Source organism: Spermophilus citellus, assembly GCF_964194105.1.
Source record: "Spermophilus citellus genome assembly, chromosome: 6".
NCBI classification, from domain to species: Eukaryota; Metazoa; Chordata; class Mammalia; order Rodentia; family Sciuridae; genus Spermophilus; species Spermophilus citellus.
In genome coordinates this window covers 111,242,305-111,256,289 of record NC_138187.1, presented here as the reverse complement: position 1 = coordinate 111,256,289, position 13,985 = coordinate 111,242,305, and the positions used below count along the sequence as shown (strand labels likewise).

The window sequence follows — 13,985 nt, the reverse complement described above, 5'->3', positions numbered from 1 at the left end:
GCTCCTCCCTGGCCTAACCCCTATCCATTCCATTCTTGTTTTTCTTAATTTATGTAGTTTTGACTGAAGTATGAGCCAGCCACATTGGGGTCCTCCTAACCTGCACGCATCCTGTGGCCAGCTCCAGCACCAATCAGTCTCCGGACAGATCTGAGCCTTGGGTTACTCTTCCCTCCGTCCTTCTTTCAATGAGCTCCTCAATATGGTATCCTCTATAGTGTCAGCTTCTGGGATCCCTGCCTGCATTCCTGTAAAGCCTTTCTTGCTACAAACAGAATTATCAGTGTTCCTTGTGTGACCCCGTGTCCCGACCACAGTGGAGTCCCCAGGCAGGGGTGGGCCAAGCCCCCTAACCTGTTGGGTCTCTGTATTCAGAACTGGCATATGGCTGGTGCTCAGTGGAATGAATTAGAACTGACACATTGTAGTTGGGTGGAGATCTTTATTTAGCAAGTAAGACTCATTTAAAATAATTAACACCTCTTTGTGTAAAAATGTGCCAAAATCATTTTTTAAATTTACTCCTGGAGAGATTAAAACCATGTGTTTATAATATCAATTCATTTACTTACTTAATCCTTACCTTTTGTGGATTTTTTAAACCTTCTATGGCAAAAGGGACCTATTATCACTATTCCCTTTAAATTAATGCCACTTCAGATAATAGGTGTACATGTTGTACAAGTAGATTATGTATAATGTGCTTATCTTTTGATACAGTAAGAATTATCAGGACTATGTCAAGATGGGTAAAAGGGAGAGAAATTACCAAAGACCCCTCCCATGCCACACACATGTTAACGAGGTCTCTTTTTTGACATAGAGTCCAGCCAGCACATTTTTTCCTAACATATAAGCCAGAGCCTTTGCTGATGTCATTCATTTCTCAGGCCCTGTGTATCTGCAGAGCACTGGGCTCACCAAGCCTTTCTGTCTCTGAGGCTAGCATGCAGGTAATGAAAAGATCCGTTGGCCCCTAATTGTTTTGGTAATTCTGATGAGATTCGATCTTTTGACAGGGGGATTGAAGGGTAAGCATCCAACATGAAGAATCTCTGAGTTCAGGGACCGTTTCTTCATGCTGAAAACTTTCACAAACAAATGAAGCTGAACCAGGTGAAACTGCTATTATGCAGCTGCTCTTGACCTACAAAAGTACTAACTGGATATCATTCATAAAAACATGAAAGAGCATTGACCACTGTTCCCTTTCCTTGTCAGGAAGATTGAGGCAAGGCTACAGGCTACAAAGAGCAAAGGATCACAGGATCTCAGCCAGATCCTGCAGAGTCAGGATACTGCAAGCCAGAGATGAGGGCAGCATCTACTTTAGGGCCTCCTGTGGTACACTGGCTGGGGTAGGGTGGGGTAGAGTAGCATATTTTAGGAATATTTGAAAGTCATTAAGGATGAAGGATTTTTTTTTCTTATTTTTTTCAATGTAAGAATGTAACATCCCAGACTGAAAACAACTTAGACTTCTAAACTAGATTGGGGTTCAGAGTGGGTTCTGCCATGTGGACAAGTCATTTTGTCTCTCTGCGCCTCAATTTCCCCATCTGTAAAATGGGGATAATAACAACTACCTCTGGTGGTTTTAAGAATGAAGAGTAATGTAGGTAGAGAGAGGGGAGCTTGTGCTTAGCACCCCATAGGTGTGCAGTAATTGGCATCCTTGTTATTTCTACCTAATGGTTTCATTTTCTTCCATCTGCAGAGGTCTGTTTTGAAACAGTGTCAACTCGTGCTCACCTCCTGTGACACAGACATGTTAGTCCACCAGAACAAAGGACAGTAGCACATACTTCCTGATGGTCCCTGTGCCCTTCCGTGTTCACTAGTAAATCTGAGTCCATATCCATGCCATTTCTCAGCAGCTGCCTTCGCCTCCCCGTCTGTCTGGCCCATCTCAGACAATTTGAATCCATCAGCACCCTGCTGACAGATTTTCTTAAGTCACTTCTCTTGCATCCCTGTCCGGCTCAGAAGTCTGTGAGACCCCCAATTCCTGCAGGTTAGGAACAAACACTTATTCAGGCATCCAGAGCCTTCCACAAACAGTCCCAGTCAGTCCTACCCCAGCATCCCCATTACTTCCCCATGTCCCCACTCCTGCCCCCTGCAGCATCTCCACCATCCTCATCCAAATGGGAAGAGGCTGGAGCTCAAGTCCCAGCTCCATAACCTTCACCTCTGCAAACCTATACGAGCCCTCAGCCCCCTTCTCCTCTGCCAAGTGGGGATGATGAATTTGCCCAGTACTGTGAGCTCCTAAGGGCAGGGACTGAGCTCCCTAGTGTCAGTCCTGAATTTAGTCCTGAGTGAACCTCCACAGAGGTTTTTGAGTGGCAACCCAGCCTCCACACACAAAAAGAGGGTCCAGCAAATGCTGTGCCCCTGGCTAGACTGTCATGGGATGGACAGCTTTGCCTCTCCACAACTCCCATAGGCCCCTCTCCCCTGGGTTTGGTGCCAGGAACACTGGATAGGCTGGTTAGCAGCTTGATAGATTTTGAATCTGTAGTTCTCACACTTTAGTGAACTTCGTCATTCCTTGGGGTAGGGATGGAGCTTGTTTAGGAATGCAAATTCCTGAGCCACCTCTTAGACATGCAGGTGGGGCCCGGGCACCAGCATTTGTAGCAAATACCACAGGTGGTGATATGGGTGGTCTGAGTCTGAGGACGCCCTTGGTGTTGGTTAGTCTTTCAGATGTCCACCGGCCACCTGCTGTTTTCAAGGCACAAGGCACTGTGCCATGTTGGAGGCATGAAGGTGCAGGCTGGACCTCAGGTCAGAGTTGATGGCGGTTGTTAAGAGGAGGGAGAGGATGGGTGTGGCCAGTATGAGAAATCAGCCTATGGCTTTTGCTGGAAAATGGATGGAAATGGAGAACATCATGCCCAGTGAAATAAGCCAGTCTTGGAAAATCAAAGGTCGAATGTTTTGTCTCATATGTGGAAGCTAGAGCAGAGCGGCGGTCAGAAGGAGGGGAGGGTCAGCTTTCACAAAGATATAAGGAAGATGAGTGGAGGAGAAGAAGGAGATTGAGAGGGAGAGAGGAGAGATGGGAATGGGGAGGCCGCAGCTTGGGCAACAGAGGAACACACCATTGACATGACACAGCAGTGTGCTCAGTGCCCACCTGCGATGATGACCTTGAACAAGATGCTTAATTCCTGAGTCTGTCTGTCTCTCTCTTTCTGCAAAGTAATGGCCCCCAAAATATCCACTTCCCAATCCCCAAACCTGTGACGATGTTATCGTAAGTGGTTGCACAAGTGATTAAGGGACTCTGATCTGGGATTATCCCAGTGCGCCCTCATAAGAGACAGGCAGGAAGATGAGGGTAGGTAGAAAGAATATCACTTCTCTGTGATGATGATGGGGTCACAAGCCAAAGAAATGAAGGGACCTCAAGAAGCTGGAGAGGGCCAGGCAATGTACTTTTCCTTGGGGCAACCAACCTTGAAGTCCCACTTCAGACTCTTCTGACCACCAGAACTGTATAAGAATAATTCATGTCGCTTTAAGCCACTAAGTTTGTGGCAACTTGTTATAGCACCCACAGGAGATTAGAATAGAGATGCAAAGAATGCAGCATTGGTGCCAAACTCAGAGCCCAAGTACAGAAAGAGCTTGGTTCAAGTGCAACTCAGTAAAGGTAGCAATATTAGCCACATTAGGTAAGTCTTAGACAAGGCAAAGGATGTGAGTATACCCCCATGTTTCTTGGTACCTTGTGGATGCCCGGTAGGTCCCTATCCTTCCTCTGAAGGTCTGGGTGGCTGGGGGAACCCCACCAAGGAGAAGTGTAGGAGACCTGCAGTGGCTTGTGCCCTCCCCACCCTTCAGGTCTCTGGGTCTGAGCTTCTGTCCTTTGGTAATCAGTGTGTGTGCTGGGGGGTCATTCCCTGGCCCTCCGACTCTCCTGAATTTGCTGCTGTTGTTGGTTTCTGTCTCCCCAATGGTACCTACTCTTACATATGACTCTAAAGCCCTTGGAATCTTTCCTGCATGAAGTTGGTGCTTTTCCAATTGCTATCTCTTGTCCTTGCAGGTGGCTGCTCTGTTGCTTCTTCATGGCACCGGCTGCTTGTCATGTGACTTCTTTGTTTCCCCAAAGGCTCCACGACTGTGCTGGGCCCTTGGCAGCCCCATGCCACACCTTCCCCAAGGAGTCCACTGTCCTTTCTAGTTTGGAGACAACAAGATGTGGTCCAGGGTCTGAGCCGGGCATCGGCTGCTTCTGCCTGAGCTCTCAGAGGGTGGGCTGCTGCTGGGCCCAAGCCTGTGAGGAGCATGTATGCCCCTTTATCTCCTAGCACCTTCTGAAGGCTGTCCCCTCTGGCCTCTCACAGGGACCTTCGTCTCAGCCTTCACTGTGCTGTGTGGGGCCCGCACTGACCTCCCAGACAGGCACGTGTGCTGCGTCTTCTGGCTGAACATCGCAGCGGCCCTCATCCAGATCCTCACAGCCATAGTCATGGTGGGCTGGATCATGAGCATCTTCTGGGGCATGGACATGGTCATCCTCGCCAGTGAGTAGCTGCTAGTGCCACGCCTTCTTGTGGGTCTGGAGCCTGGAGGGATGTGAGGGCTGAAGGAGCGGCTCAGGGACAGGAGGGACTTGGGAGGCCTTCTTGGCTGATCACAGTCCTGCTCACCTCCTAAGGACAGGTGCTCTGCGCACTCACCCCTGTCCTCCTCACGACTGCCCATGGCCACTTGACTCAGGGGGCATTCCCCACCACACCTGGCCAGGACACCTGTAGGGAGCTGAGTAGGCAGAGTCTCCTCTCAGATGGCGGAGACCTGAATGTTGCTTGGTACCTTGTGGATGCCTGGTAGGCATCCTGCAGGCATTTGTCAAGAAACAACCCACACTCAAGTCTGTGTAGCCCTGGAAGTGGCCTGAGTGAGCTCAGCCCCTTCACTGACTCCATCCTACAGTTTCCAGAAAGAAGGACAAGGCCACTTGCCCACAGGAAACCCTACACTGTGTTTCTTACGGCTAAGGCTGTGTGATTCCTTCTCGGGTTAAACTGAGCTCTTTGTTCATTGATGGTAAAGCTTTTCTAGTCTCATTTGGATGGGGCTGACCTTCACCAGTCTGATGCAAACATGCTTCAGACACAAAACCATTTTGCCAAAGGGTATAAAGTTACAAACTCAAATTTACCAAAGATGACTTGATTACTATTTTTAAAATTACCAAGCAAAACCTAAATCAGACATCACCTGCTTTGAGCAGCTGCACACTTCTCCCTTTGCCACTGTCCAAATTCTCATGAAGCTGTAGCTCCTCAATAATCAGGACCCCATCTCTTCGGGCATTTTGCCCTACCCTACCCCAGCCTGACTCCATACTCCTCACTGGGTCCCACACCCAATGAAACCATTCATAGGTGGAATTGCCAGTGCCAAAGGCAAGCTGCCCTAGGCGAGGGCAGCAGAGGCAAACAGGGAAGCCCAGGGTTCAAGGAACCTAGAATGATCTAGAATAATCTAGAATGATCCAAGTCAACAACCTGAGTTAGGGATCCTGTGAAAATCCAAGACCTGACACACACACAATGCCAGGGACAAGGCCAATGACTAATCATGTCACCAGGCCAGAGAAGATGCAAGTACCTGAGCCTGAGTAATACCTGCAGAGCCAGTGTCTGAGTCAGGCTGCCCAGAACGGGTCCTCCAGGAACACCGGTAAGGGGAGGAAGTGGGTTGGCTGGACTTAGGGCATCTCAGAATTAGAGCAAACCAGGCACATTCTGGGCAACCAGGGGCAGCCAGAAATGGGAAGAGGCACAGCAGGCCTGGCCAGCAGCTGAGTGTGGGCTGCCCTGGTGAAGGATAAACTGATAAGCAGTAAGAGAACTACTCCTTCCTGCTGCAAAGGGCCTTTCTGGGGCAGTGGCTGCTCCTGCAGGTTGGGCTCTGGGAGGTGGGCCTGGAAGAGTCAGTAGAGTGCAAGGCAGGCCGGTACAGCTCTCCAATGGAGACCTGCCCTGTGTTCAGGGGCCACTTACATTTTGTACTGATTCAAAAGAACGGCTACCCGCCTTCTGGTGAGTCCTGAAAGCTGCCTGACAATTTCTCAGAGGGAATTGGGGTACAGGCTCCTGACCTCGTTTCTAACTGGAACCTTGGAAGACCATGAAGCCTGCCCTGGCTTCACACCTATAAACCCCTCTTACTGGTTCATCTGCTCATCAAACCAAGGATCTGGCCAGGTGCTGGGACTTTCGTGTGTTAGTCAGCTTTGTGTTGCTATGACAAATACCTGACATAAATAAACTTATAAAGAGAGAAGTTTTATTTTGGCTCACAATTCTGGAATTTCAACGTTTTGGTCCATGGTCAGTTGACTTCATTGTTTTAGGGTCTGTAGTGAGGCAGCACCTCATGATGGAACAAAGCTGCTCAGCTCACAGCCAGGAGGCAAAGGAGAAAGAGGAAGTGACCACAGTCCCACAGTTCCCTTGAGACACACCCCCAGTAACCTAAGACCTCCCACCAGGTCCCACCTCATAAAATTTCTTCTACCTCTCAATAATGCTGCTGTGGGGACACATGGGCCTTTAGGGAACATTCCACACTTGCAGGATGAGCAGGTACATCTCTAACTCCAGTCTTTCCCCCTCCCTTCCCAGAACCCTAATCCCTTCCTGTGGATGAGAGTCAGCTCCTTAGACGTGTGGACGCTGGCTCTAAGGAGCTGTCTTTACATCAAACTCTGTAGGGAGCACATAAGAAAAATAGTCACACGGTAGCCTCATGCCCACCGACCCTGCCTGACCACCAGTGTCACTCCCCCATCTCAGCAGGGGATGGCTTTGCACTTTTTCCAAAAATTGCACCCACCCTCCAAGGACACGTCTTGCCACTTGTGCGATGGGCAGAGATTGCTCTGAGCAACAGTGGAGTGTGTGTGTATCTCAGAGTCGCTTCTAGAAAGGAAAGGCCACAATCCACTTGTCTGTCCTAGTAGACAGTTGGATAAGGCTGTTCTTTCTGGTGTCACTCCAGGCCCTTCCTGTGAAAGTGAAGGAAACGTTTCAATTGTGACAACACAGGTTGACTTTTCACATGGCACCCTCCAGGGTGTTATCGGCAAGAAAAACTCCTAATAATCCAAAATAAATGGGAAAACTGGGGGTGGGGGAGGGGGTTCTGAGGAATGATCAATAGAATAAATGAAGGGGATTGAGGAGGGTTGGGATAAGGGAAGAAAGGGGGACTGAATCCGACTGAACTTTCATATGATGTTTATGAGTACGCCACAGTGAATCTCAAAATCAAGTATATCCACAAGACACTAAAAAAAAAACCTGTAAGTAAATTGCAGAGAGATCAGTAAAGTAGAGGGAGGAGATCGGGAGGGAGGAGAAGGGAACGGGAAGGTGCTGGGGACTGAATAAGAGCAGATTATAATCCGTGCTTTTGTGATTATGTCAAAATGAATCCTAATGTTATATATAACTAAAAAGAATCAAGAAAAAAAAAAAAAAAGAAAAGCTCCTAAGAGGGAAATCAGAGAAATATAGACAAAAGTACAAGTGAGAGTCAAGAATTTACCAGCCTGCTGCCCTATTTGTATTCATCATAACAAATAACAATCAGTAATGGCCTGTCTTGGGTCACAGGTTAGTAGGTACTTGGTAGCTGTCTGGAGGGTTCCTTCTACAGCTGTACCCATGACAGATGTTGCTAATCCATCATGACACTGTCAGCCCAGGGCTTCAGGCAGTTGATCCAAGATGTCTGCATGGTCATTGGCCATCTCTGAGCCTGAGTATTTTCCCAGAGCATTAGGTTTTATATATGTGGCTCCTGTCCATACAGAGGGCAAAACCACATGGCCCAAAGAGCAGGGTGGACACCAGAACAGTTCACCTCCGTATCTTTAGGTTGTCACAACCAAACCTGCTCTACACCCATCACTCCTGAGATGCATCCAGAATTTATCTCAAGGCATGGGCTGGGGAGAAAAAGAGAATGAGGGCAGGAGGTGAGCAGAGGTGTGGCCTGGCTGGGATGTGGGGGCTGGGGGGGCACTGGACAGAGTGGCTTGGCAGAACTTCTGTGTCTCCCCTGCCATTCTAATGGGCCTACCACTGGCCACAGTGACTAGTCACCATGACCAGTGAGCACCCCTTGTCAGAGGACTGGACTTCTAGGAAGTCACTGGAACAGCGCCTATTCCGCCTCCCGGGACCCTCCCTGGGTCCCCTCCCATCGTGTATTTCAGGCATCTCTGTGGCTTCTGTTTTTAGACTGTATTTTCTTTCTCTCTTCTTCCTCCTGCTGCCTCCCGTCTCTATGTTGCTGCAGTTTCTCAAGGTGAGTCTGCTGATGGGCACATGGACCTGGGGCTGCCCGGGGGCCCTCTCCTCCCTGGGACCACCACTCTTGCCCACAGACACCCCACTCTCCCAGTTGGTCAGCGGTCTTTTATTTTTAACTTTATATTTTGGAAAATATAGATGAAGCTCACACCAGCTTCAAGCAGTCACTGCCACCCTGTTTCATCCATTACTCCCACCGTCTCCACACCCCCGCCAGCACTGGATCATCAGCACCTAAGGTTAATGAGTAATCTGCTAGATGAAGAGGGAAAAGCCCAGTTATGTCCATGGACGCTCCTTCTCAGACTAAGATAATTAGTGGATGGGGATAATGGCTCAGCAAATCCACTCAGATAATTTCAGCCCTGTAATTCCACCCAAACATATTAGCAGTGATTCCTTAACATCAACAGTGTTTGTATTTTCCCAAAGGTGGCTGAGGATGTAGCCCAGTGGTAGAGCGCTGACCTAGCACACACCACACAGATACACGCACACATGGGTTGAACATCCTCATGATGGTTGTTTCCTTCCAGGTACTGCCTTCCTCCTTTCTTCCTGCCTCCTCTCCACCTGTGCCACAGGACCTACACTTGCTCACTCACTTGCCTGGACTTTTCCCCAAGGCTCTGCATTTTGCCATCACACCAGGGCAATCTGGTGGAGCCATTTTTATGCAGCTGCTTCTGGACTATGAATTCAGGAGCACATCAATAGCCTTCCAACCTGCACCCTAAACACCCCTTCTCATCTATTGCACAGTTCTTGATTCATCCTTTCATTTTCTAATTAAAAGCCAATGCCCTTGGGAAGTCAAGTCCTGACATAGCAGTCATTTATACCATAGTATGAATTAACTCTCGCGAGAATATTCTGGTCTACAGACATCTCCTAGAGAATTCTTAAAGGCCAAGGGAGCCTAACCATCTCTCTCTTCTGCTTCTTCCTCACAGGGTACAAGGAGCAGGGCATCCCACAGCAGCTGTGAGCCCGCAGGACCCACCAAGGAAGTCCCGGGGCCCTGCAAGGGCTGCACCAGGCAGCTTGTGGCACAAGGACCTTTACATGTTCTTTTCTGCCATTTCCTGGATTCGGGGTGGAAAAGGGGGTATTTTTAGAAATATTATTTATTTTGAAATCGCATCTGCTTTTCTCAGCAGGCTCTGAGGGCTGCCAGCCCCTCCTACTGCCCGGGAAAGCATGGTAGGCTCAGGCATGCGGAGCGCTGGGGAGTGGGGCAGAGATGGGCATGTCGACAGAGAGGCTGGGATGCTTCTGCAGACTCACCTTCACCTGGCAGTGCCCACCGCCCACTGCAAGGGTACTCCAGAGCTGCAGGGCTGGACTGCAGTGGTCCCTGTCCAGGTGATTGGGGCTTGCTAAGGGGGCGGGACTGTGGAGGACACTTCCTCTGGGTCCCCATTCCTGCCTCAAATATCTGGTGCCCCTAGTGTTTACTCTGTGGTCTCCTGGGGGCAGCGCCAGGGTGCAATTGAGGATGGCCAGTTGCCAGTCCAGTGTGGAAAGGTCCACTATGCTCACAGCTGGCATTGGGGAGAGCATGGGTCCCCATGGGTCTGACCACAAACTCAGTCTCCTTGCCGCTGATATGTAATGGCAGAGTGTGTTTGGTCCATTATTTCCCTGGGTGGGAGGGCAGTGGCTCTGTCCCTGGGGTGAAATTGCTGGAATTGCCAGGCTGAGGTGTGAGTGGGTACGAACTGGCTGCTTTCCTCATGATGCTTAATACCATTTCTGGTCCACAGTCCTTTTTTTTTCTGAAATCCTTGAAGCCAGATGTGTCTCTGAATTAGGAAATTTTGGATTTGAGAAAGATGGTATGATCTATTTTCTGCATATTTCCTAACACCCTGGCAGAGTCTGGAACAGCCCACCCACCATCCAGCACATGAGTATTTCTGCAGAGAAACATGTGAATAGTCAGATTAATTGGGATCAATAAAAAATGTAAATAGTGTTGCCTATTCAGGTCAGACTAGATAAGTCCTGGGAGAAAGACTACCACTAGATAGATGGCTTTTGGAGTTTCAGAATTTCAAAGCAATTTAAGGAGGTGGTGGACCTCCATCTGAAAAACCCGACTTGCACACAGATGCATTGGAGGTGAGATTGTTGGTGCTGCACAGGGACCACAAGGCTCCTTTAAGCCACTTCTCTGAAATCGATGGTTGCAGATTAGATTTTAGTGGAACCAGGAATCAAGAGAAGGCGTGCTGACTGCTGCCAATCAAGTACCAGTCTGAAATTAAGAGAAAGGAGATCCAGGGACTGGGGTTGTGGCTCGGTGATAGAGAGCTTGCCTAGCACGTGTGAGGCCCTGGGTTTGATCCTCAGCATCACATAAAGATAAAATAAATAAAGGTATTGTGTCCATCTACAACTAAAAAGATGCTTTAAAAAAAAAGAGAAAGGAGATCCAAAATGGATATTTACATGTCTGTTTTCACTCTCTAACACAGGAAGTGATAACACATGGAAACTGGCCCCAACGCTCAGGTTCCAGACCCCTCTGGGCTTTGAACTGTTGGATGTGTCCCTGTTTAAGGGACTTTTCTCATCTATCAGAGGCTCTGTCAAAACCCTGTCAGGGCTAGAGCAGGAACCTGGCTACAATGCGGGATGCGGGCTCTAGGGAAGTGGCGCCCACTGCTCTGGGGGTCCCATCCCACCTACCCCCACTAGTGGGCTATCTAATTACAGTTCTGCTGGGGAGCAGACTTTGAGATTCCCCACAAACTGAACTGTCCCCTGACCTCTGTGAAGCATGGGGTCCTGTCCTGCCACTTACTCCTGGCCCCTACTCTGAGGCAAGTTCTCTGCTCCTACTCTGTCCTTCCCACGGTCTGCCCCTTAGTTTTCATGAGCCTCTTTCCTTTCATTGATGCCTGGGGCTGGGCTGCACTTTCTGAGCACCAGGCAGTGTCTCAACGTCTTCCTGGGCCCCTTTCTTCCTGACCTCAACCCCAACTTTTATTGCTTTTTCTCCTATTTGGAACCCTCTAGACTTCAGTCATGGGATCAGATTTGGTTCCACCCAAATAACCAGAGGCCTGCAGCCCGCCGCTCTCCAGGAAGGTGCATCAGAGAACGGGGACACCCCTCAAATGAGAGAAAACAGCATCAGCAGAGGTCCCAGCCACCCCCTCCCACAACCCACCAACCCACAGCCCTTCATCCCCAACAGTCCCCCAAAATTGCCTGACTCTCCCTGAGTGCTGACAAGTCTTGGGAGGGGGCTGCCCCCACAAGTGAGAGAGCAGGAGCTTATTTTCCTGGCTGGGGCTGAGGGTGGCTGCTGAAGGAGTAGAGGAGAGGTAGCAATTTGTGTTGGGTGTTTAGTGACATGATCCAGATGCGGGTGGGATATTCTTGAGTGGCAGGTGTCACCGTGTGTGGGATGGCTTAATACAGGGGTTTGTGAGCTTGGCAGGCCACCTCCTCCCCACCCCGCACCGTCCTCTCATCTGAGGGCTATGTCTCTGCATTTGGGAACACATCAGGCCAGGAGGAAGCAGCCACTCTCCAGGTAAAGGATGTGTGGGAGAAGGCAGGGGGTCCCATCTCCTGAACAGCGAATCTGTGAGGGTGGCCATGTGGGTGGGAACAGCTCAGAATAGAGGTCTTCTGAATTAGACCATGGTCATAGCATTATCAGGAGATAAGGACAGCGGCCAGTTTACTCCAAGTCATCCAAAATGGCCATTTGGATGGTCAGAGTTCATTGATTAAGCAAAATGGAAAGAAGGGTCCTTGTGCCAATGAGTGCTTGACTGACACACAGCCCTTTGGTGACACAAACTGGAGCTTTGCCTGGATGGTATGGCACAAGGCTGATGGTTCAGGAGTGGCAAGACACGTTTCAGAGTTCAGCAGGATGCTCCCTGGCTGGAGGGTGTGGGGCAAGAGTCACAGGCTTGTAAATGAGACCCTCCAAGGACCTAGTTGTGACACTGTGATCAGGGTGGCCATTTCCCTTTGGCCAGAGTGGGACCCTGGAGCAAGAGTGAGGCACCTGGCACCCTGGGTATGTCCTAAGGATAGTAGCAACTGTCAGGCCAGGACAGCCAGGACCCCATGGGTACAGCAGAAGCAGTACAGTACCCCTGTACTGGTCCTGGCACCCCTGGGGCCTGCTGTGCTGCTGGGCCCCAGCCCCAGCCCCAGCCCGACAAGCCGCTGGCCTTTCCTTGGCCAAGTCTCTTTGAAGGAACAGAAGGAAGGGACCTACAGCATGGTTTCCCTCCCAGACCCCCGTGCCCAGCTCCAGTGAACAGCCTCCACATGAGGGACCCTCACCCGGCATTTTTATCTCCTGTCACCCTTCTCAGCAGCCTGGGAAGGGAGATCCTGGTGCTGAGTTCTCAAATGTCAAAGTGAGGCCTCAAGAGAGTAAGTTCCATGTCCCCAGATGTATGGCTCATGTGGCAGAGGTAGGGAGTAGCCAGGTCTGGCTCTTCCTACAACCAGAGCCAAAGAACTCCTGGCAGCCCAACCTGGAGGAGGAAGGGAGGAGGAAGGGATTGCAGGGGGCCTGGGAAGGGCCCCCTCAGAAGTATCAGGCGTTAACAAATAGAAAGTAACCTTCCGGGAAGAAACCATGGGGCCTCCAACCTGTCCCACGTGCTGCCTGTTCTCACCATTTTGAGTAGCCTCCAAGCCCACGCTCCCTTGCTGGGGTCAGGTCCAGAGGGATGCCCCTTATGGAAAGATAAGATGATGGTGGCCAGGGAGAGAGCGAGAGCTGGTATTGGGAGTTATCTGACCCTAACTCAAAAGACCACTCCTTTCCCATCTGGGGGGTTCCAGCCTTTCAGACACATGATGGAGAGTAGGGGTAAATTTAGCCTCGTGCAGGATGCTGTGGGCTGAGGAGCCCTGGGGAGAACTCCCAGGGAATCTACAGAACTACAGTCTCCCCGGGAAGGAAAAGGGGCCTAGATGTCCAAATCAACCACACCCCAAACACGGAGCCCAAGGCCAGCACACAGCAGGGCCGAAACCCCAGGACCAGGGCAAGGGCCCTCCAGAGCCCTGATGTTCCCGATGGGGAAGGTACAGCTGAATGACAATGAGCCTCCTGCACCAGCTTGGACTTTGAAAACAAACCTAAAACCCCACTCTCGAACTTTTCCTTTAGCTAACCCCTTCCCTGGGGTGAGTTTGCGGGGGTTCGCTTCAGTTTGGTCTGGACACAGAGTCCGGCCTCTTCAGGGCCCCATCCTGGCTCCCAGCCCCCGGCTCAGGTTTTCATACTCTGAGTCTGTTTTCTTACTGTGTTTAGTGATATTGGCAAAGAAAGCTTGGAACGATGTGTAAACGGCTTGGAGATGGATAATTGAAACGTACATTCTGCACTTAGTGGTTGGAGACATTATTTACAGTTATTATTAGTCCCTCTTTCTGGCACTGTGTGGAGGGCTCCCCTCAGAGGGACTGGAGCTGGGGAGCCTTTGAAAGCCCCCCTCCCCCACCAGCCCAGTTCTCCGTGGCTTTGCATGTGGTTGGGGGCCTCAGGCTTGGGAACAGTTAGAAGTTGTTGCTGCCAGCCTGCTGCCCACCTCCCCACCCCTGGACAGAAGTGGGCCTGGGGCTGAAGCAACATGCCACCTGCTCCCT

At 50.3% G+C, this 13,985-nt stretch overlaps 1 protein-coding gene across 1 annotated transcript in view; it reads left to right on the top strand.

The window, feature by feature from the left end:
- The window catches only part of STUM (stum, mechanosensory transduction mediator homolog), a 65,594-nt gene extending 54,059 nt beyond the window's left edge, over positions 1 to 11,535 (top strand). The window contains exons 2-3 of the mRNA XM_081298433.1: positions 4,362 to 4,541; positions 9,302 to 11,535. Coding sequence (XP_081154559.1) covers positions 4,362 to 4,541; positions 9,302 to 9,336 — 215 coding nt within the window. The 3' untranslated portion in view covers positions 9,337 to 11,535. The remainder of the gene's footprint in view (positions 1 to 4,361; positions 4,542 to 9,301) is intronic.
- Positions 11,536 to 13,985: the final 2,450 nt, after the last annotated feature.